At 33.7% G+C, this 25,271-nt stretch overlaps 1 protein-coding gene across 1 annotated transcript in view; it reads right to left on the bottom strand.

Annotated features, from left to right (window-relative positions):
- The window catches only part of LOC308641541 (intermembrane lipid transfer protein VPS13A-like), a gene marked incomplete at its 5' end in the record, with an annotated part of 147,541 nt that overhangs the window by 101,098 nt on the left and 21,172 nt on the right, over positions 1 to 25,271 (bottom strand). The window contains 6 exon segments of the mRNA XM_081280216.1: positions 3,701 to 3,933; positions 4,716 to 4,896; positions 5,481 to 5,570; positions 6,041 to 6,168; positions 18,856 to 19,003; positions 22,651 to 22,798. Of these exon segments, the coding sequence (XP_081136342.1) occupies positions 3,701 to 3,933; positions 4,716 to 4,896; positions 5,481 to 5,570; positions 6,041 to 6,168; positions 18,856 to 19,003; positions 22,651 to 22,798 (928 nt within the window).

The following is a 25,271-nucleotide window of genomic DNA, read 5'->3' as shown; positions in this document are numbered from 1 at the left end:
ACTAACATCATCAAAATTGAGATACTACCAAAAGTTCTCTATAGGTTTAATGCAATGACAATCAAAATCCCAATGGCATTTCTTGTAGAAATAGATAAAGCAATCATGAAATTCATATGGAAAAATAAAAGACCCAGAATAGCAAAAGCAATTCTAAGCAGGAAGTGTGAATCAGGCGGTATAGCGATACCAGATTTCAAACTATATTACAGAGCAATAGTGACAAAAACAGCATGGTACTGGTACCAAAACAGGCGGGTGGACCAATGGTACAGAATAGAGGACACAGAGACTAATCCACAAAGCTACAACTATCTTATATTTGATAAAGGAGCTAAAAGCATGCAATGGAGGAAGGATAGCATCTTCAACAAATGGTGTTGGGAAAACTGGAAATCCATATGCAACAAAATGAAAATGAATCCCCTCCTCTCGCCATGCATAAAAGTTAACTCAATGTGGATCAAGGAGCTAGATATCAAATCAGAGACTCTGCGTCTGATAGAAGAAAAAGTTGGCTCCGATCTACATATTGTGGGGTTGGGCTCCAAATTCCTTAATAGGAGATCCATAGCACAAGAGTTAATAACAAGAATCAACAAATGGGACTTACTGAAACTAAAAAGTTTTTTCTCAGCAAGAGAAACAATAAGAGAGGTAAATAGGGAGCCTACATCATGGGAACAAATTTTTATTCCTCACACTTCAGATAGAGCCCTAATATCCAGAGTATACAAAGAACTCAAAAATTAAACAATAACAAATAACCCAATCAACAAATGGGCCAAGGACCTGAAGAGACACTTCTCAGAGGAGGATATACAATCAATCAACAAGTACATGAAAAAATGCTCACCATCTCTAGCAGTCAGAGAAATGCAAATCAAAACCACCCTAAGATACCATCTCACTCCAGTAAGATTGGCAGCCATTATGAAGTCAAACAACAACAAGTGCTGGCGAGGATGTGGGGAAAAGGGTACTCTTGTACATTGCTGGTGGGACTGCAAATTGGTGCGGCCAATTTGGAAAGCAGTATGGAGATTCCTGGGAAAGCTGGGAATGGAACCACCATTTGACCCAGCTATTGCCCTTCTCGGACTATTCCTTGAAGACCTTAAAAGAGCATGCTACAGGGATACTGCCACATAGACGTTCATAGCAGCACAATTCACAATTGCTAGACTGTGGAACCAATCCAGATGCTCTTCAATAGATGAATGGATAAAAAAAATGTGGCATTTATACACCATGGAGTATTACACATCACTAAAAAATGACAAAATCATCGAATTTGCAGGGAAATGGATGGCACTAGAGCAGATTATACTTAGTGAAGCTAGCCAATCCCTAAAAAACAAATACCAAATGTCTTCTTTGATATAATGAGAGCAACTAAGAACAGAGCAGGGAGGAAGAGCAGGAAGAAAAGATTAACATTAAACAGAGACATGAGGTGGGAGGGAAAGGGAGAGAAAAGGGAAATTGCATGGGAATGGAGGGAGACCCTCATTGTTACACAAAATTACATATAAGAGGTTGTGAGGGGAATGGGATAATAAATAAGGAGGGAAATGAATTACAGTAAATGGGGTAGAGAGAGAAGATGCGAGGGGAGGGGAGGGGGATAGTAGAGGATAGGAAAGGTAGCAGAATACAACAATTACTAATAGGGCATTATGTAAAAATGTGGATGTGTAATGGATGTGATTCTGCAATCTGTATTTGGGGTAAAAATGGGAGTTCATAACCCACTTGAATCTAATGTATGAAATATGATATGTCAAGAGCTTTGTAATATTTTGAACAACCAATAAAAAAAAATGCTCACAATAGACTCCTTACATTACAGAGATTAATTGTGGTAGGGAATACTGCCCCAAGTTGAAGACCACTGAATAACAAAGAGAAAAGATAAAATATATGAGATAAAGTGATGATGTTTGGGTAAATATGTGGAAATATGTTCTATGAAACTCACATTTTTCAGCACATACAGTTTCCTTCTTCTCAAAATACATTCCTATGATTCCTCCTGCCCAAGTTTAAGATCTACTTATCCTTCAGGTTATCACCATAAATATGACTTCCAGTGAAAAGTGCCCCCCCCCACAACAGATAACCCCAACCAATAAACATAATGCTGGTATACTACAGGAAAATCTATCAACATAATTTAACATAAGAATAGGAAAAACTAATCTTTTTTTTCAACAGTCTGCCAATAGTCACACAATAAAATGCTACACTTAATAAGATATTTTCTGTCATAAAATTAGATATATAAGACTTTATATCTCAACATACTAAAGGTTTTATATATAAAATCAAACATTAAAAGTAATAATATCACTTCATTTGTTGCTTCTATTTTTCCCTTCTTTCTATATAAACATTACCAACTATATCTCTTCTGCATTATCTCTCACTTTTTGAAACTGTAAACGCTTTCCTAACTTCCTAATACATCTCTTTCCCCCTAATTTACTATACTTTTTCCATCTTTCAGAACTAACTGGCCCCCATCATTAATACTAATACATTCATTAGTGCTGTGGATGATATACTTGACACCTGCTGTTTGCTTTAAAGACAGATCCAGCTCATGGTTATTTTCCTTAGAGCCTCCCTTTTCTTAATAATGAGCAACTTTGCAAACTAAGACAAGGTTTATTTAGTATCTTAATTTTTTCATTTACTGGGGATTGAACCCATGGGGCTTAACCACTGAGCAACACACATAGCCCTTTTTGTATTTTATTGAGAGATAGGGTCTCACTAAGTTGCTTGGTGCCTCACTAGATTGCTGAGGCCAGCTTTGAAATCTTGATCCTCCTGCCTCAGCCGCCAAAGCCTGAAGTTCGGATGTTCAACACAACATGGTCAGGCCTTGGATTACAGGCGTGTGCCACCATGGCCAGCCTATTTAATATCTTTCTTAAAAAAATATTTATTGTTTTACTTTTAGATGGACACAATATCTTTATTTTACATTTACGTAGAGCGAGTGCTCTACCTCTGAGCCACAACCCCAGCCTGTATTTAATATCTTAATCAATATATATTAACTTAAAATTATAATGTCTATTATATTTCATAATTAGAATATTTATGCTTCTATTACTCCTTTAGAAGCCTAAACATTTTCAAGTGTATTTTTTAAACTATTGGGAATCTATGCAAATAAACTAAGAATTAAGAGTTTGAAGGAGGAAGAAAACCAAGTGACTACTAGTGAGTAAAATTCAAATATGAAGTATATCAAAGCAAATGGCTGAGGTTGAAAATATGTTATATGCAGACAAGCAAAACACCCAAATGGGAGATAAAAAGGGAAAATAATAAAACTGAAACAACACAGAAAACAACTGGTAGAAAATCCTAAAAGTCAAAGAGCAGTTTGAAACTGACATGGTTAGAAATTCAGAGTAAGATCTTAATTGAAAAGTATAAAGAGGAAACCAACTTCTTATAAGAAAATTCCCACAAATACACACAACAATGAAGAACATCTACAAAAATGAAAAAAAAAATTTGAAAACTGGTATAATAATATTCTAAATGAGGCTCTTCAAACAGAGACAAAGTTATTATACAGAACAAGGTTGGAAAGAAAATAGGAAATTTTCACTCCTAAAAATGATATATATTATATATTACATCAGTTACAATTAAGCAAATAATTAGTTAGTAAACTCACAGTAGTGATTTTGCCTTTTCTCTTGGCTGGAAGAAATGGGCATGCTCTGATTTGGAGATCTTTAATAGCAGCAGTTATTGTACTATTTTTACTGTCACCTTTACAGCAAATTTCACATTGTGTTGTAATGACCAAGGCAGGAGCATCATTTTTTGTCATGTCAGCCACAAACACAATTTCAGGGTTTTTAATAAGAATATTAACTTCCCATTTCTCTGACTCCTGTACAGGTGCTAAAATAAAAATGATAATTCAACATCTTAAATATATATGTATTTGTTATATAAGTATTACTTATAAGTATTTTATTATTTATGAGAAAAACATGTTTCTCTAAGTACAAAAGGAAAATAAAAGAATCATAGATCCCCAAATAATCTACTCAAAATTTTTTTTTTTGTTTGTTTGTTTTTGGTGGCACTGAAGATTAAACCAATGGACTCATGCATACTAAGTACATGCTCATTCAAGCTCCAATTCTCTCATGACTTGGAGAAACACTAACAACTGTGGGACAAAATCTTTACTATTTAAGGGCACAACTGGAACCTAATCTAGATTCCAACTCTCAACCTGATACTCTTTCTACTACATGAAATATGTTAAAAATATAAAAATTGTATGTAAAAGCTATTTATCAACAGAACAGAATAAAACAAAAATATATTAAATTAAGATATTATCTTTGATCCCAAAAAGATGTGGTGGGTTCTTATTCTCCCTACTTGTTTTCTTTCGGCAACAAATTTGTTCATATTGTTGCCTGTAGATAAGCAAATTACTTATTCCAATATAGGTCTCATAATATTTTAACCCAATATATATTTGCACTGTCAAAAAAAATATAAACTGCATATACTCTCGGAAAACACATTAAGGGTTTCCTCCTACTCTGAACAATAAAGATTTTAATTTATTTCTTCATTTACTCTGATCATCTAAATGGCTAACCAAGATAAATGCTATTATAGTATTTCAAAAGTAAAGATATTAAATATTTTAACTGGTAACTAACCTTCTTTAGAAGTCCATGCTTGAACATTGGTCTCTGTAATAGACCCTGCTGTGTATGCCTCCAAAAAGACATTTGCAACTGTCAGCAGGAATTCCACACTTGCACAAACATACATTTCTTGAAAGACTGCATCAGTCACAGAACCATCTCTGATTTTCCTAAACTTAATATCCATCATGTCCTTTTTGTCAAACCCAACTGTTAGTCCTATCATTCTGAAAAACACAATAACAATGCCTATGTATGAGTAATTTACAAATAACCAAATACACCAATTAAAACTTTAAGGCCTCTTACTCTTTTACTGAGAACAAATAAGCACTCTGAAGTCATGTCTCCTAGGAAGACCCACAAAGTGCTATAAATAACAGACCTTTAAACTTCTGGAGCATAAATACTTCATAAATTAGAAACTTCATGTTTAAGAAATTATCATTTTTGAAAGTCAGCATGCTTTTCCCCATTTATTTTTATTTATTCAATGAATCTATCAACTGTCTAGTAAGAGCATATAACTAAACCAGAACTTTTCAAATGTAACATGAATATCATGACTTGACTGAACTGAAGCTCTGAAGATCCTAAGATGTAAATAGAAAGTTAAAATGTAATCCTAAAGGTATGCTCTATACAATATACCAACAATTTCTAATGTAAAAATTCAGAATGCTATTATAATACATACCTAGGAGTTGCTTTCTTGATGTGAGGTCTTTTATCATCTAAAATACAGTTTCTTAATAAGAAAGAAGAAAATATTGATTCATCTGTATACATTTTTAAATTACTTGTAATATTTTCCAACTTAAATTCAGCAAGTTTCAAAGAAGGATCATGAACATCTGTAAAAGCCTCCTGCGGAATAAGAAATCCAAACAGAAATCTGAAAATTATACAAAAATAGGTTTATAGTATACTTTATGATATAAACTACTAGAAATTATTATATCTGCTTAACTGAAATATCAAAATTCTCTAATTTCGGGAGTGATGCAGGGGCTAATTCCAGGGCTTTGTACATGTTGAGTATGTACTTTACTGCTGAGCTATATATATATCCTCTGCTCCAAAATTCTATATTGTCAAAGGACTCTCCAATAAAATGCCAAAAACAATTTATTTTTCACATTATTAGTTATATAAAAGTAATAGCTAATTAAAAATGGAAATAGTCAAAATTATTGTCAATTTAAAGTGAAAAGATCAACCATTTCTTCAGAAGAACACTACAAAATACACACAGAATATGAACAAGCATTACTGATGAACATTCACATATATAATTTTTCACAATAAAATGTATTTTCTTTCCTTCCTCAACTTACCTGTTCAGGACCTGGACTATACAGTACCATGGTGAGATAATCAGTTTTGAAACTCATATTTAGTGTTGTCTTAACTTGAGAAGCATGTGAATGTACTTCTACAACAGCAGCTGTTACCACAGTTGCACCTTGAAAAATTATTAAGAGAAAAAAATATGAAAAGTAGCTTATTAAAACAACCATGAAATAGATTCAACAAATTAAGATGTTATTCAAGAAAATTAAAAATATTAGAAATTCACATATAGAATTTCTGGCTTGAGATTCTTTGCATAATAATTTGGGAATATTAAACACTCAGCACTCCTGTTTTCTATCAATGCTTTCATTTCTACTTTTATAATTTGGGAATAATAAAACTAACCACAGGGTTTGTTTTGAAGATTAAGTAAATCAGCATGTGTAAAATGTATACTAAAGTGCTTAACAATAAGTAAATAAAGCACCATCACATAGTTTAATATTGAAATTTTACTTTTAAAAAATAAGACCAAATAAGACATATTAGATGTTATTTTAAAAATTGTTCCACTAATCAGGACTCAAATATTGTGTTTCCTAGATTTAAATTTCAATGAGAATATTATATGTATATGATATATATTAAATGGGATTATAAGGAAAACACATCAATTCCTAATTCTCATTCAACCCAACTCAAGAGACAAGATCAACATTCCAGGTAATTTATTTCTAATTAAGATAAAATTTACATAAAATAAAATAAATGAATCCTATCCGAACAACTTAATGAGACTTCATAAATGTATACATCCATGTAACCAACCCCCCAACATATGGAACATTTAAATCTCCCCCCCAAAAGTCTCCTTAATTGATCTTTCCAGTCAAATTCCAACATCCCTACCATTCTAATTTCAATCATCATGGATTAATTTTGTCTGTACCTAAATTCTATTTCAATGGAATAATATAGATTGTACCATTTCATGGTTGGCTTCTTTCAGTGAACATAATGTTTCTGAGATTTATTTATGTTACTACAAGCATCAGTAGTTCACTTATGGAAGTAATCATGCACTCTGAAAACAGTTTATTCATTCACCTATTGAAAAACATTTGGATTATTTTTAGATTTGGACTTCTATGAATAAATCATTCTGTGTATATACACACTTATTTTGGAATAGGGTGGGGTTAAATACCTAAGTGTGGAGTTACTCTATAATAGGTAGGTGTATATTAACAGACAAACTCTTTGTCAAACTGGTTATACTACTTCATATTCCTACAGGTCATATGTAAAAGTGTTAGCAATTCCATTTTCTCCATCAACATTTGGCATTGTAAGTCTATTATAATAGTCTGGTAGACTGAAGTTTATCTCATAAAAATTATAATAGCCATTTTTCATGTATTTACTATCCATTTACACATCATCCTCTCTCAAATATCCGTATCTTTTGATAATTATTTTGTTTTCAAAAAGTTGCTACTGAATTATTGTAATGTATTCTGGGCTTAAGAACCATAACACACCATGAATATGTTTCTTATTTATTATTAAATTATTTATTTGAATTTGTCATACATGATGACAGAATGCAACTCTTTCATACTACACATACAGAACACAATTTTTCAAGTCACTGATTATACATAAAGTATTTTCACACCATTTGTGCCTTCATACGTGTACTTAGGGTAATGATGTCTAACTTATTCCACCATCATTCCTATTCCCTTGCCCCGCCTCCTTTCCCCTCCCTCCCCTTTGCCTTTCATTACCTTGATACTATCTTTGATGATGAAAAATTTTGATAGTCTATATATAAAGTTTCTCTTTTATGATTGGTGCTTTTGCATCTACCTAGGATATCTTTGGCTATCATATGATCAATGAAGATAATCTTTCATGTTTTCTTCCATGAGTTTAAAGTTTTAGCTTTTAAATTTTACATTTTGCATCCATTTCAAATTATATTTTGTATGTGGTGTAAAGGGATAAGTTTCAGTTTTTCCCACATTTACCCACTTGTGACAATATCATTGTTAAAAAGCCTATCCTTTCCATATTTAATACAATCTCAAAAATCAACTAACTATATTTTTGTATCTACTAAACTCTATTGTCTTCCGATCTACATGTCTGGATTTTGCCAGCAGTATATATCTCCATTGTTAACAAATTTATAGCAAGTTTTAAGATTAGAGTAAGTTTTTGGTCTTCTTTTGCAATGTTGTTTTCAAACTGTTCTTCGTTTTTAGCATTTCCATATAAAGTTTAAAAGCAAATTTTCGATTTCTATTAAAATAAAGTCTGACAAGGATTATGCTGAATCTACAATGCTCCAAAACCATACACTTCTCCATCATATTTAAATCATTTAGTTTCTCTCATCAGTCAGTATAGAGGACTTGCATAATTTCTGTAAACTTCTTCCCATGTGTGACTTTTGATGCTACTATAAATAATGTTTTTAAAAATTAGTTTTCAACTGTTACTAAAGATATTTACAAATTGCATCTTGTATCCTGTTAAAATGCTAAATTTATTTATTAATCCTAGGAATTTGCTAAACACTTCTTAGTGTTTTCTACATGATGGGTCAAGGTGAGAAAAAAGGCAGTGATATTTTCCTTTATTCTATTAATCCTTTCCTCAGCCTTACTGTTTTGTAATTGTCTGCTAGAAGAATAATGACATGAATGGTGACTGTGCACATTCTTGCCTTGATCCTTTTTTTGGTGGGGGGGAATACTTTCAATATTTTGTCAAAAAAAATGTATGCCTCTCAAGTTTTTAGTTTTTAAATAGGTGCTGAATTTTGTCAAATGTACTTTGTGCATAACTCGAGATGATCATATGATCGCCACACTGCCTTTAGTCTTTTAATTTGTTCAATTACATTTATTTTCAGTGTTAAACCAACTGTCACCCAGGATAATTATCACTTGAGATGAACTTTCTTTATATCTTTATTATTAGATTCAATATTATGTTGTAGCTAGCATTCACTGTCATGAAATTATTCATAATATTCACTCATTATCCTGTTAGTGGTCTGTAAGTAATCTATTTAAATCTTATATTGAGAATTTATATTTGTGGGGACAAGTTCATAGAGTATTGCATACATGGCATATGTTAAGAGTATCTGAGTGGCAGGCCATTCCCCTGTGCTAGGCCCATGAGCAGCAGGCCAATTACCTGGTAGGCACAACCCTGGGCATGAGGCCATGTGTTGCAGTCCCTGTGCTTGCTCCACAGCCCTCTCCTGGACTGGTCACTGCAAGGACAGTTAGCAAAAAATTGTATTGGTGGCTGCATATAATCTACTTAGCTATTGCCTGAGTATATATACATGGCAAGTGCACAATAAAATCAGACCAGCTTCCTGCTTGGTCTCTGGGGGTCTTGAATAGCAACTCCGCAGCCACACTCTCTTCTACCCTGTTCTGTGGACTTCCTCACTGGATGAGAGAGAGCCCACAGATCTGTTCATTAATGTCTTTCTAGGGTTTATCAATTTTATTAGTCCTTCCAATAAACCTATTAAATTGACTTAAACTTCTCTATTGTTCATCTGTTCTCTTTTGTATTTTCTAATTTCTGTCATCCTTTTATTTACTTTGGGTTTATTTTTCTAGCTTCTTGAGGTGAAAAATTTGACATTTTATTTTAATCTTATACTTTTTTAATATAATTCTTTATAGCTACAAATTTCTTTCAGCATTGCTTAAGTTGCAGTTCACAAATTTTTTCATATTTTATGTTGATCATTATTCAGTTCAAATGACATAGGTATAAAATTTTCCAGAAGAAAATTATTAAAATAACAATATATTCTAACCTTTATTTCTTGTGCCATCAATTTTAGATATTATCTTCATAATCCCGATATTTACATATTATTTCATTCACCTGTCACATCTTCCTCTCCAGATTTAATTAGTTCTGTCTTTACTTCTGTATTATTATGATTAATAACATTTGCTTATTTATATACTCTTTCTCTGTCTTCCCTTGCCCTCCAAACCTTTATACCAAGAGCTAACTTTTAATAGGTCACAGCAAGGGAGCTGCTCTGCTACAGGTGTGTAATTCCCTAGCCTTCCCTCTCCACATATCGGGGAAACCTTAAGGTTTCCCAGCTCTCCCGTAAGGGCCCCTCCCAGCTCTCCCGTGAGCACGATAGCCAGACCAAGGGAATCAGAGGTGGCGCGGGACCCGCGGCGCTGAACTACTGCTCCCACCAGTGCTGACAGCTGAAGTCTCTTGCACCAGCTACCGGGGGCATGGCTACCAGAGGGCAAGTAAAATTCGCTGAGGATTCTCAGCCCCAAGCTCTACAAACTTAGGGTCTGAGGGAATGGCAAACTGGAAGAGTGTGCCCAGTCGTTCATGAAAACAGGGCTCCCGGGAGCAGCAGACCTGGCGTGTAGCAGTATTGTGGTGAGCGGCACCCGTGAGAGAGGCCTGGCTGGAGGAAAAATGGGAAGTGACTAGACACAAGAGGAGGCCCTGGGCTGGGGATGTGGCTCAAGCGGTAGCGCGCTCGCCTGGCATGCGTGCGGCCCGGGTTCGATCCTCAGCACCACATACCAACAAAGATGTTGTGTCCGCCGAGAACTAAAAAATAAATATTAAAAATTCTCTCTCTCTCTCTCTCTCTCCTCTCTCACTCTCTCTTAAAAAAAAAAAAAAATTTAAAAAAAAAAACAAGAGGAGGCCCTAAGCACTCAGGATTGGAGACTCGCCCAGTCTGGGAGGAGATGCTGCACAGTGATTGGTTCCCGCGTATTGACAGGACAAACTTGGCCTGGTGGGCACAGCGCCACCTACTGGAAAAGAAGTTAATCAAACTCTAAGACTGCATTTATTAGTTTTTTTTTTCTTTTTTTCTTTTCTCTCTTTTTTTTTTGATTTGGGTTTTTCTTTCATTTTCATTTTTCTTTCTTGTTGTTTTTTTAAAATTTTTTTAAAATTTTTCTTCTAATTTTAATTTTAATATTTTTTATTATTTTTTTTAATTTTTTTTCTTTTTTTATTTCCTATTTTTTATTCTTCTTTTGTCTTTTCATTTCTTTTCAATTATCTTATCCCCCCTTCCTTGAATTCTACCTGCTTACTCTCATTCTCTTTAGTGACTTCTTCCCTTTCCTTCTAATACCTTTCCTCCCAAGCATCAAATAAATTGATAGGAGTAAACAGTAACTCAGCAGTCAAACAGAACAAGAAGTAACATGAGCAGCTTCAAAAAGCAAGGAAGAAAAGGAGTACAAACAATGCAGGACAGCCTAAATATTCAGGAGGACCTAGAGTCATCAGAAAAATGGTCATATAAAGAACTCAAGGAACACCTTAGACAAATGGAATGGAACCTTAAAGAGGATACAAGACAGCAAATTCAAGCAGCGAAAGAACACATTGAGAATGAATTACATAAACAGATAAAAGAAGAAGTTAAGCATCTTTATCAGGAGATAGAGATTATAAAAAATAATCAAACAATAATTCTAGAAATGAAGGAAACGATAAACCAAATTAAAAACTCAATTGAGAGTATCACTAACAGAGTGGAGCAAGTAGAAGCCAGAACGTCAGATAATGAAGACAAAATATATCATCTTGAAAACAGTCTAGCCAACTCAGAAAGGCAGGTAAAAAATCACGAGAAAAACATCCAAGAGTTATGGGATAACATAAAAAAACTAGACTTACGAGTCATCGGGATAGAAGAAGGTACAGAGATTCAAACCAAGGGAATGAGTAACCTGCTGAATGAAATAATTACAGAAAACTTTCCAGAAATAAAAAAGGAAACAGATATACAAATTGAAGATGCATACAGGACACCGAGCACACAAAATCACAGTAGACCAACGCCAAGACACATTGTTATGAAGATATCCAATATACAGAACAAAGAGAAAATATTAAAAGCTACAAGAGAAAGGAGGCAGATTACATTCAGGGGTAAACCAATAAGGTTAATACCGGCTTTTTCATCACAGACACTGAAAGCAAGAAGGTCATGGAACCATGTATTTCAAACACTGAAAGACAATGGATGCCAACCAAGAATTCTGTATCCAGAAAAATTAAGCTTCACGTATGACAACGAAATAAAAATCTTTCATGATAAACAAAAGTTAAAAGAATTTGCAGCCAGAAAACCAGCATTGCAAAGCATTTTGAGCAAAACACTACACGAGAAAGAAATGAAAAACAATAACCAAAACCATCAGTAGAAAGTGCCTCGGTAAAGACAGAGGGCGAGGGGAAAGATAATCATGGAGAAACAAACTAAATTTTTTAAAAAAAGGATAAATAATCAAACACGGATGTAAGTACAAACCATATATCAATAGTAACTCTGAATGTTAATGGCTTAAACTCTCCAAAAAAGCGACATAGGCTGGTATCATGGATTAAAATAACAAATCCAACAATATGCTGCCTCCAGGAGACACAACTGATTGGAAAAGACATACACAGGCTGAAGGTGAAAGGATGGGAAAAAATATACCATGCACACGGTCCTCGTAAGCAAGCAGGGGTGGCCATACTCATATCGAATAAAATCGACTTCAAGACTAAGTTAATCAAAAGGGATAAGGAAGGACATTATATACTGCTAAAAGGAACCATTCACCAACAAGACATAACAATTATCAATATTTATGCACCAAATAATGGTGCTGCGACATTCATAAAACAAATTCTCCTCAAGTTCAAGAATCAAATAGAACACAACACAATAATTATGGGTGACTTCAACACACCTCTCTCACCATTGGACAGATCCTCCAAACAAAAGTTGAATAAACAAACTATAGAACTCAATATCACAATCAATAACCTAGACTTAACTGACATATATAGAATATATCAACCATCATCAAATGGATATACTTTTTTCTCAGCAGCACATGGATCCTTCTCAAAAATAGACCATATATTATGCCATAGGGCAACCCTCAGTAAATATAAAGGGGTGGAGATAATACCTTGCATTTTATCTGATCATAATGCAATGAAACTGGAAATCAATGATAAAAGAAGGGAGGAAAAATCCTACATCACATGGAAAATGAACAATATGTTACTGAATGATCAATGGGTTACAGAAGACATAAAGGAGGAAATCAAAAAATTCTTAGAGATAAATGAAAATACAGACACAACATATCGGAATCTATGGGACACAATGAAAGCAGTTTTAAGAGGGAAATTCATCGCCTGGTGGTCATTCCTCAAAAAAAGAAAAAACCAACAAATAAATGAGCTCACACTTCATCTCAAAGCCCTAGAAAACGAAGAGCAAAACAACAGCAAATGTAGCAGAAGGCAAGAAATAATTAAAATCAGAGCAGAAATCAATGAAATTGAAACAAAAGAAACTATTGAAAAAATTAACAAAACTAAAAGTTGGTTCTTTGAAAAAATAAATAAGATCGACAGATCTTTAGCCATGCTAATGAAGAGAAGAAGAGAGAGAACTCAGATTACTAACATACGGGATGAAAAAGGCAATATCACAACCGATGCTACAGAAATACAGAAGACAATTAGAAATTATTTTGAAAACCTATATTCCAACAAAATAGAAGATAGTGAAGACATCGATAAATTTCTTAAGTCATATGATTTGCCCAGACTGAGTCAGGAGGATATACACAATTTGAACAGACCAATATCAATGGATGAAATTGAAGAAGCCATCAAAAGACTACCAACCAAGAAAAGCCCAGGACCAGATGGGTATACAGCAGAGTTTTACAAAACCTTTAAAGAAGAATTAATACCAATACTTTTCAAGTTATTTCAGGAAATAGAAAAAGAGGGAGCTCTTCCAAATTCATTCTATGAGGCCAACATCACCCTGATTCCGAAACCAGACAAAGACACTTCAAAGAAAGAAAACTACAGACCAATATCTGTAATGAACCTAGATGCAAAAATCCTCAATAAAATTCTGGCGAATCGGATACAAAGGCACATCAAAAAAATTGTGCACCATGATCAAGTAGGATTCATCCCTGGGATGCAAGGATGGTTCAATATACGGAAATCAATAAATGTTATTCACCACATCAATAGACTTAAAGATAAGAACCATATGATCATCTCGATAGATGCAGAGAAAGCATTCGACAAAGTACAGCATCCCTTTATGTTCAAAACATTAGAAAAACTAGGGATAACCGGAACTTACCTTGACATTGTAAAAGCTATCTATGCTAAGCCTCAGGCTAGCATTATTCTGAATGGACAAAAGTTAAAGGCATTCCCTCTAAAATCTGGAACAAGACAGGGATGCCCTCTATCACCACTTCTATTCAATATAGTTCTCGAAACACTGGCCAGAGCAATTAGACAGATGAAAGAAATTAAAGGCATAAAAATAGGAAAAGAAGAACTTAAATTATCACTATTTGCAGATGACATGATTCTATACCCAGAAGACCCAAAAGGGTCTACAAAGAAACTACTAGAACTAATAAATGAATTCAGCAAAGTGGCAGGATATAAAATCAACATGCATAAATCAAAGGCATTTCTGTATATCAGCGACAAAACTTCTGAAATGGAAATGAGGAAAAACACTCCATTCACAATATCCTCAAAAAAAATAAAATACTTGGGAATCAACCTAACAAAAGAGGTGAAAGACTTATACAATGAAAACTACAGAACCCTAAAGAGAGATATAGAAGAAGACCTTAGAAGATGGAAAAATATACCCTGTTCATGGATAGGCAGAACAGACATCATCAAAATGGCGATATTACCAAAAGTTCTCTATAGGTTTAATGCAATGCCAATCAAAATCCCAACAGCATTTCTTGTAGAAATAGATAAAGCAATCATGAAATTCATATGGAAAAATAAAAGACCCAGAATAGCAAAAGCAATTCTAAACAGGAAGTGTGAATCAGGCGGTATAGCGATACCAGATTTCAAACTATATTACAGAGCAATAGTGACAAAAACAGCATGGTACTGGTACCAAAACAGGCGGGTGGACCAATGGTACAGAATAGAGGACACAGAGACTAATCCACAAAGCTACAACTATCTTATATTTGATAAAGGAGCTAAAAGCATGCAATGGAGGAAGGATAGCATCTTCAACAAATGGTGTTGGGAAAACTGGAAATCCATATGCAACAAAATGAAAATGAATCCCCTCCTCTCGCCATGCATAAAAGTTAACTCAATGTGGATCAAGGAGCTAGATATCAAATCAGAGACTCTGCGTCTGATAGAAGAAAAAGTTGGCTCCGATCTACATATTGTGGGGTTGGGCTCCAAATTCCTTAATAGGAGATCCATAGCACAAGAGTTAATAACAAGAATCAACAAATGGGACTTACTGAAACTAAAAAGTTTTTTTCTCAGCAAGAGAAACAATAAGAGAGGTAAATAGGGAGCCTACATCATGGGAACAAATTTTTACTCCTCACACTTCAGATAGAGCCCTAATATCCAGAGTATACAAAGAACTCAAAGAATTAAACAATAAGATAACAAATAACCCAATCAACAAATGGGCCAAGGACCTGAACAGACACTTCTCAGAGGAGGATATGCAATCAATCAACAAGTACATGAAAAAATGCTCACCATCTCTAGCAGTCAGAGAAATGCAAATCAAAACCACCCTAAGATACCATCTCACTCCAGTAAGATTGGCAGCCATTATGAAGTCAAACAACAACAAGTGCTGGCGAGGATGTAGAGAAAAGGGTACACTTGTACATTGCTGGTGGGACTGCAAATTGGTGAGGCCAATTTGGAAAGCAGTTTGGAGATTCCTGGGAAAGCTGGGAATGGAACCACCATTTGACCCTGCTATTGCCCTTCTTGGACTATTCCCTGAAGACCTTAAAAGAGCATGCTACAGGGATACTGCCACATCGATGTTCATAGCAGCACAATTCACAATAGCTAGACTGTGGAACCAACCCAGATGCCCTTCAATAGATGAATGGATAAAAAAAATGTGGCATCTATACACAATGGAGTACTATGCAGCAATAAAAAATGACAAAATCATAGAATTTGCAGGGAAATGGATGGCACTAGAGCAGATTATGCTTAGTGAAGCTAGCCAATCCCTAAAAACAAATACCAAATGTCTTTTTTGATATAATGAGAGCAACTATGAACAGAGCAGGGAGGAAGAGTAGGAAGAAAAGATTAACATTAAACAGAGACATGAGATGGGAGGGAAAGGGAGAGAAAAGGGAAATTGCATGGAAATGAAGAGAGACCCTCATTGCTATACAAAATTACATATAAGAGGTTGTGAGGGGAATGGGAAAATAAACAAGGAGAGAAATGAATTACAGTAGATGGGGTAGAGAGAGAAGATGGGAGGGGAAGGGAGGGGGATAGTAGGGGATAGGAAAGGTAGCAGAATACAAGAATTACTAATAGGGCATTATGTAAAATTGTGGATGAGTAACTGACGTGATTCTGCAATCTGCATTTGGGGTAAAATTGGGGGTTCATAACCCACTTCAATCTAATGTATGAAATATGATATGTCAAGAGCTTTGTAATGTTGTGAACAACCAATAAAAAAATGAAGAAATAAATTTAAAAAAAATGAAAATTCTTCTTTCCCATTCTAACAGTAGCTAAAAAATCATGGAAAATTCAGCACACTGTATTTCTGCATTACAATATATAGATTTCTTTCTTAAAAACAGAAAACTTACAAGTCCCTCTATGCCACTTATGAAATATGGTTAAGTCCTCATCACACAAATTATGTACAATTTATGCTACTTTTCTTAGGATACAGAACATGATTCTACCTAACTTTTCTTCTTTTTTTCTATTTTTTTTTTTTTGTTGTTGTTGTTCATTAAATAGTCTCGGTTCCTTTTTAATGAATACCAAGTACTTCCAGCTTAGTCACATATATAATTTTGGGATTTCTTTAAAATGCACTCCTGGGTAGAACCATTATTGTTTGATCCCATATTTTCCTCTTTCTGATTCCTAGTTTACCTTGCTGGAACATATTTTTAAACTCAACTTTTTAGGTGTAAATATTTGGGAGTTTGAGTATATTTTTTAAATGTATTTTTTAGTTATAGTTGGACACAATACCTTTATTTCACTTATTTATTTTTATATGGTACTAAGGTTCCAACCCAGAGTGCGAGGAGATTGCTCTACCACTGAGTCAGAACGACAGCCCAGAGTACACTTTAATCAATGAAAAATCTAAGAATTCTTTTGTTTTCACATTTTAGATGATGGTTTGGCCATATACAGAATCCTAGCTTTAAAATCACTTTTCTCAGAATTCTGAAATATTGCTCTATTTTCACCTATTATCCAGATTCCCATCTTATCAAGTTCTCCTGATAATGCAAAAGCAATACACCCCCGAACACACACACACACACACACACAATCAATAATCTAGTCATTTGTTTCCCAAGCCCCTAGTAGGCAGCCTGTTTCTTTTTTTCTCGTAACTTTTAAAATCTTACCATTTTTGGTTCTGATAGTTTAAAAAAGGAAATTTTTTTTACATGGGGAGACATAGTTTACTCAAGCTGCTTAAAATCTGGTAGATTCTTTATAAGAGTTGACTTGATATTTTACTTAAATACAGAGTTTAATACATATTTGGAAGCTTTCATTCTCTCAGATATTTCCCCTGCAGTATCTATTATTCTGGAATCGGGCTTTCTGAACTGAAGCAACACTTTTTCATCCCTGTGTTTTTGGGGACTTGTAGTTTATTATGATACTACCTCTGCTGCTACAGTTTTGATAAAGAAACTCTCTAAAATAGAATGTGAGAGAAGAGAATTTCTTTATTTTATAGAGTTGCTAACAGTGGCTCAATTATGCAAAATTTAGTACGCTACACTTCTGCACTACAAGTATATACTGTTCAATTATTTGTTTATTTTAGAAAACACTAATGTATTTATTGTTTCTTTCATGCTTGTGCTCTTGTGATTTTTCCTCAAATCTGACCATTTATGTTTAACAATAAAGGACTGTGTTGATTAGATAGTAAGGATGGGTTTCCAGTACTGCTGTAAATGTAAGGTTATTTTTGTGTAAGGATTCTCCAAGTGGTAAAGCTATATAATACCTCAGGGCTTTGAAAATGTAGACATCATGGATAAGTAGGTTTTACTTTATGGTAGGTAGGTAGGTTTGAGGATCTCCAAATTGTACAATGAGGATAACACTTCATTATTGTGCATCAAAATCATCTTAGCATTCCTAACTAACCCAATTTTTCACATGCTAGTACTGAACTTAGCACCCAGCTATATTCCACATAGCACTTTGGATCTAACACTGGAAAACAACTTTCTAAGTTATGATTCCTTCTATCCTATTTTTCAGCCATTTATCTTGAAAACATATGTTAAAACCCATCACCTACAATGATCATCTTTCTATACACACTCATAATATTTTGATATTCCTAATACCATTGTATACTATTATAAGGATAAGGGAGAGGATTGCAAGCAGATGGAAGGTCCTATAGGAAAGTTGAGAAAAAAGTAACAAAACAGAACTAGGAATTTTAATTCAAAGGATAAATATCAACAGAATGACTAATAAAAGAGATAATTTATGAATGTCTAAATGGAATTAGAGCATTAGAAAGAGATTTATTAATCCTATGAGAAGAAGAAAGAGAAAGGGAAAGGAAAGAAAGAGGAGAAAGGAAAAAAGGAATAGAAGAAAGGAGAAAAGAGAGAGATGGGGCAGGGGACAAAGGAGAGGAGGGGGAGAATAAATAGAGAGAGGACAGAAAGCATGAAAAGGGGGAACAAATTTAAGGTTAACTTACCTCCTGAATGGTATGAAGCATTAGCTACTCCATTAGAATTGCAAGAGTGGTCTTTCACACTAGCAGGTGAGGCATGAACATCTTCATACCATAAGTTGCCATATAATGTTTTAAAAATAGTAGTCATATCTTCTTGACTAAGAATAAACTATTTAAAAAAATAATTTAGGAAAATAAAAAAAGAAAATACAAGGAAAAATGTTATGGGCCAGGGTAAGGCAATGACCAAACAGACTCCATTTTACCGAGACTCCATATCATGTAAGAAATGCTTCTCCCATGGGAAAGCCCCAACTCTGTACCCATCAATAGTTACCTAGAAATTCTTATACAATGTAAAATTGTTCTCTCTGCTTTCTATATTTCTAGGGCAACGTACCTTGTCAGAGATTAACCGTCTAGACTTTAGTAACCATTCTCTAACTTGTACTCAACTAGGATCATTTTGACCCACTTCCTTTCTGCTTGCTTGATGCTATGTCAACCTGGAAAGTCTTGTGGGAAATACCAAAGTACCCATTGCATTGTCACGTTAACTGCACAATTCAGCTTCTGTACTTCCTTGCTTATATTGGCTAAACCCTCAAACGTCCCTTTTGTGGGTTTTTTGTTTTTGTTTTTGGCTTAAATATGAGGCCAACTGAAGGTAGGCGCGTCACTCTGACCATCTCGCTTTTAGAGAGTTAGAGTGTCTGCTGGTGGCCAGCAATAAAAGCTTAATTGGAATGGCAATGTGTGGTCTGAGAGTTATTTGAGGGTCTCGGTATTGGTATAACAAAAAAAAAAAAGATTTGTTCTTTTTAATACCCCTATATCCTTCCCTTAAAATTCTCATGTAAGAAAAATGAAAAACTTATTTAATTTTAGCTCTCTAACTGAAATTTAGATTAAAATTTTAATGCATAAGAACATTCAGTTTTCTAAATGCCATGTGATCTTTAGGAATTTGTGAAATACACAACTAAATTAGATAACTACTGCCAGTGAACTACTTGCTATGAATGTGCCAAATAATCCAGTAATTTTAAACCTTTAAAATGAACTTTCATTGGTCAGTAGTTATCCAATACTTTGGACATTTTTGATTATTAATCATCTATTTTATAAAAGATAGAACAGCCAAACTAACAGTATATTTGTGTGATGAAATATATAATGTGTTTTGCATGAATTATTTTATTTCAATCTCACAAAAGTCTTAAGTATGTGAAATATAATCCTGATTTTATAAGAAAATAAACCTAAACAGTTAAGTAAAATGCTTAAGTTCACATAAACTTCAATAACTCCCTCACAGTTAACTTCAAACCCCACGTTTTGAAATTAGCCTATACCAACACCATAAGACCTATTATGAGAGATATAGTGGTTAATTGTATGTACACACAAAGGTATGGTATGTTTCATTAGTTTGGTTCACAGTAGCTAAATATCTTGTCAAATATTATTCTAGACATTCTTCTAAAGTTTTTTTGTTAGATGAGATAAACATTTAAATCAGTAGATTTTGAGCAAATGAGACTCCTTTCCATGACAGAGTTGACCTCATCCAATCAGTTGAATGCATTCCCTAGAAAGAAGACTGACCCCTTTCAAGCAAGAATTTTGCTGCAGGCTACCTTCAGACTGCTGCAACATCAACATTTTCCTGTGCCTTCTATTGGCCTACCTTGTACCTTTTGAACTTGTTAGCCTCCACATCATATGCACCAATTTCTTAAGCTAAATCTCTCCCTTTTACCCCTACCACACCATTCCTATTATTTATTACTTTGGAGAACCATGAATAAAGTAACAGCATTTATATGAAAAAAAATGAGTTTTAAATTGATGTATGTGATCAAGACTTTTTTTAATTGCGAAATTGTGACTTCATTCTAAACTTGTCAAAACTGTTTTTATTTCTGGTTGTAAAAAGCTAAAGGGATTTTAATTACACAAAATTTTACAGTTGTATTGAAATCAGGCTTCCTTTGACTGTACTTCATCTAGTTTTTAAGATAAAGTCCATATATACTTTATTCATGCTACCTATGTTTTTTTTTAAACTTTCATTCCTTCTCTTTTACTCATGACACTATTTTGTGCTCATTATGGTGCAAGCATTGCAAAAATAATATGCTCATATAAATTAGTTAACTGAAATTAAATGTTAGAACTTTTAAATCATTTCTTTCAATTAGTACAGTACAATGAATTCCCCTCAAATACTGATTTTTAATCCTAACTCTTCAATCTAGATAGCAGCTCACTGGAAGAAGCTAGAAGAATTGTAAGGATTGCAAGACCGCTGATGTATGGCTCCTACAAGTCAGGGCAGGCAGAAATCAAAAGTTGTTGCACTTGGTCTGCATGCATGAGACTAAATGACTTCATTCCAGCTTTTCTCTGACAGAGAATAAGGTCCTAGGGTATAAACATAAGGTCCAAAAGGGATAAAATATGTGGGCTGTGGAGTGAGCTATGGCAATATTTGCTAATTGTTCAGGTGAATCAGGGTAGGGGAAGACTGAACTTCCTCCTAGTGAATCTGCCCCAGAAGGCACCAAGGTATTTGAAGGTGATCTGCAGCATCACATGAATATTCTGCATGAAGTCTCCCTGAGAACAGTGAGCGAAAACAAAATCTCTGTTGCCACACGAAAATCTGCCTAATAACACAGTGGGGTGTGGATCTCCCTGCATTCTGGGTAGAATATGCTATTTATGTTTTTTTAAGTTTCTATCTGTTCTCTTACCAATATAAAGAGACTTTAAATATTTCAAATATTTATCTGAAGACACCATCCATGCCCAACCCTATAAGTTAACACATTCATATTACCTTACTTACTAAGAGCTTAAAGACTTTCGGTTGACACCATCACATTTTAAACACTATATATAATTTTGACTTAAAAAGTCTGAAATCTCAAAAATGATGGTTTTCTCTTTTTGAATAAAATTTTATAGAGAAATTTAAAGGAAAACTGGGGATGGAAGGCGGGGAAGGATCTAAGTAGATTTCTTAAAGAATAAACAGAGTATATGTTGCTGTCACTTCAGTAAAGCATGTGATAATAGTTTTAACTTCAATCCTGTCAGAAGGGAAAAATAAGGACTTGTGGGTGGTGTGTTAGAGATCTGCAAAGTAATGTCAAAGAACAGACAAAGCTATAACTAAGGTGATGACAACATTTACCATTTTCACCTTCAACCTCCCCACTCTTCTAGACATTCTCTTCCTTTAACTTCTTTTTTTACAGGTTATTTCATATTTTACCATAGCTTTAAATATTATATGCTGATAACTTATCAAATAATATTTCCAGCCAAGACCTTTCCACTAAATTCTCCATGAATACAACTAATTGACTGTTTCCTTCATGGAATTTATCACAATTTATAACTATTTTAAATACATGTCCATTCACTTTTTACTATCTAACTACTGCATATTCCAGATCACCATCACCACCAACCACTGCCTTAGACTTGTAAGTTACATGAAGTAAAATGTCATATCTTCTTTGTCACTATATCTCCAGCACCTAACACAAGACTTCACACACAGTAAGTACTCATTTGTATTTATATTTTAACTGGCAGCAAATCCTTAAATTAGAGTATCTGTTAAAAGAGCAAACGGAGAATATTAAAAAATTCTAGACTAATAAGTCACAATTTTCCTTCTGACCGAAATGATTATATAAAAATTCTACCCAAAAAAGTTCTTATATTCCAAAGCAACATTTCCCATGAAAAACAACAACAACAAATACAAAAACAGAAATCAAAGAGCCACCAGAATGTTACCTCCATAGGTTTTAGCTGAGCATTTACATTAAAACAAGGAACTTCTTGGTACCATTCCCAGGACATATTTCGCTCAACAACCACTTCAAGATTTAATGGCAGTAATAGGTCCAGTACTTCCTGGTATGCATCATTAAAATACTGAGACCTGTAAGTAGAAACAAAATTTCTATGAATTGTTTCATATATAGTCAGATGAGGGTGGAGGGACAAAGATTAACTTATATAAACTTCTATATAAAAGAGAAATCAATAAATTTTGGATATGATGAAACTCTTTTGGGCTACATTTTGCATATCAACATGAGAGATGTTCTGTCCCTATAGAAACAAAGGCGACTTTATCTGATAAATTAATTTTTTAAATAGCATTTTACAATGTGGTAAAAAGTGACAAAAAATACTCGCTGTATACCAAATCCAGAACTCTCTCTATATAATCAGTAAACAACCATTACATAAAACCTCATTATAAAAACATTTTACTACACTGATTCAGATATGTAGCAGAATACTGCATATTTCCTTACTTTAAAAAGAAATAAAGTTGTACTATATGAAATTTCTATTTCTATGGATCAAAATAGCTGAGTATGTATAATTTTATATAAAGCTGAACCATATTTGGTTTTCCAAGTACTGATAAAAGTAGGATTGATGCTCAAGAATCAAGAAAAGATCAGGTCACTGAATTCCTTTGTTAGATAAGAAGTGTACCTCAAAGCTCACATGTAAGAAAATTCAAGAAGGTTCAGAGGTGAAATGATTAGATTATGAGAGTTGTGATCCAGTCAGTGGATTAATCCACTAAAAAGGATTAACTGGGTTCAATTCGGAAATTAAATGGGTTGTATCTGAAGATAGTAAGGCATGGCTAGAGGAGGCAGGTCACTGGGGACATGCCTTTGGGATTTATATTTTGTCCCTGTTGAGCAGAGCTCTCTCTCTCTGCATCTTGATTGCTGTGTCCTGAGCTGTTTCCTCCTCCATATCTCAGCCATGATCTTTTGCCTCATTTAAAGACTAAGCAATGGAGTCAGCCACCTATGAACATAGACCTCTGAAACCAGGAGCCCCAAATAAACTTTTTCATGTTTCTTGTCAGGCCTTGTGATAAGTAACAAAAAAGCTGACTAAAACACCCTTCAAGGACAATATGACCATAGAAGCTTCCTATTGTATCTTCAAGTGACAATCTCAAACAATTAGTAATGTATTTATAGTTTAACTGACAGCAAATCCTTAAATTAGAATATCAGGATACTACTGTAATTTTAGCTATTGTTTATACAATGGGAAAGAAATATGGGAATCATCAAGGATCTCTCAGAATGTCTAGTTATCAAACCAACTGATGAATGGAATACAGAGTGGCATTATACTTATCCATGCATGCATGCTTGCAATCTCCAACTTAACTGTAATAAAATAAGGAATCTAAAAACTCTATAGGATAATACTGCATATTCAACTTTAATGGCTATATATCATAACATAGAGCTAAGTCCTAAGTCATTTAATCAGCCTTCTATCATGAAAAATATGTTATTTCCAGTTCTTCACTGTAATAAATACTTGGATCATAACCTTCAAAATATTTGAGTAAATAAACTATAAGAAACATAAATACTAAATTAAAACATTATTTCCTCTGGAAAAATCTTTTGTATTAATATTACTCTATATCTTGGGGCTAGATAATTTGGATATGTGTACCTACAAGTACTTTGAACTTTTTCTATCAAAGTATTTCATATAATGCATTTTAATGTATATAGTCCACTTATGAGTTTAAATTATAGTGAAAACTTCATGGGAAGGCACTGGACTATGTTTATCTTATTCTTTGTTGTGTTACTAGTATTAGTCCAGATTATTGGCATAAGTAATATAATTAATAAATATTTGCTAAACTGTATTCAAGAAATTGGATTAAGATATATACAACAATATAAAGAACTTGCTGTCCTTGCTTATGTGGAAAAAAGTAGTAACTAAACTATATTTTCACAAACCAATTACTTTTTTAAAGTTATTTCAGGAAAAAGTGGTTATACTCTAGTTGAACAATTCTATTTGTAAGAATTCAACCTACAGAAATGAATTGTCCAAAAAAAGGAAAGATGATGATCATATCAGTACTGATAAACAAACAAAAAAACAATCATCATTATAGTTTTATAATATCAAAAAGAAATTGAATAAATTTAAATTCCTAACAAAAATTTTTTTAAAAAAATAAGTAATAAACTATTAAGAAAAAATTATGCATTCAAAATAAAAACATGGAAAAACACAGCCTGTTGTTAGAAAAAAGCAATGTACAACACAAACCACACAATATAATCCTAATTTTACTGAAGTTAAATATATATGCAGATAAAATGAACTGTAACAAAAAGACCAAATTGTTAGCAGTTATTTTGGGATATTCAAGAGATTGTTAAAAACCTTTTATGCTCATTATCAATAAAATTAACCATTTTGGAGATAAAATAATAAATATTATGATTATTACAGACAATTGTGGACTCTTGTTAAACACAAGCAATCTATTTTACCAATAGATTCACACCTCATTTACATCTACCATTTCTTTAAAACAAACAACACATGATGAA

Source organism: Spermophilus citellus, assembly GCF_964194105.1.
Source record: "Spermophilus citellus genome assembly, chromosome: 2".
Taxonomy (NCBI): domain Eukaryota; kingdom Metazoa; phylum Chordata; class Mammalia; order Rodentia; family Sciuridae; genus Spermophilus; species Spermophilus citellus.
The sequence above is the reverse complement of the archived record's forward strand: the minus strand, read 5'-3'. Positions and strand labels throughout refer to the sequence as shown.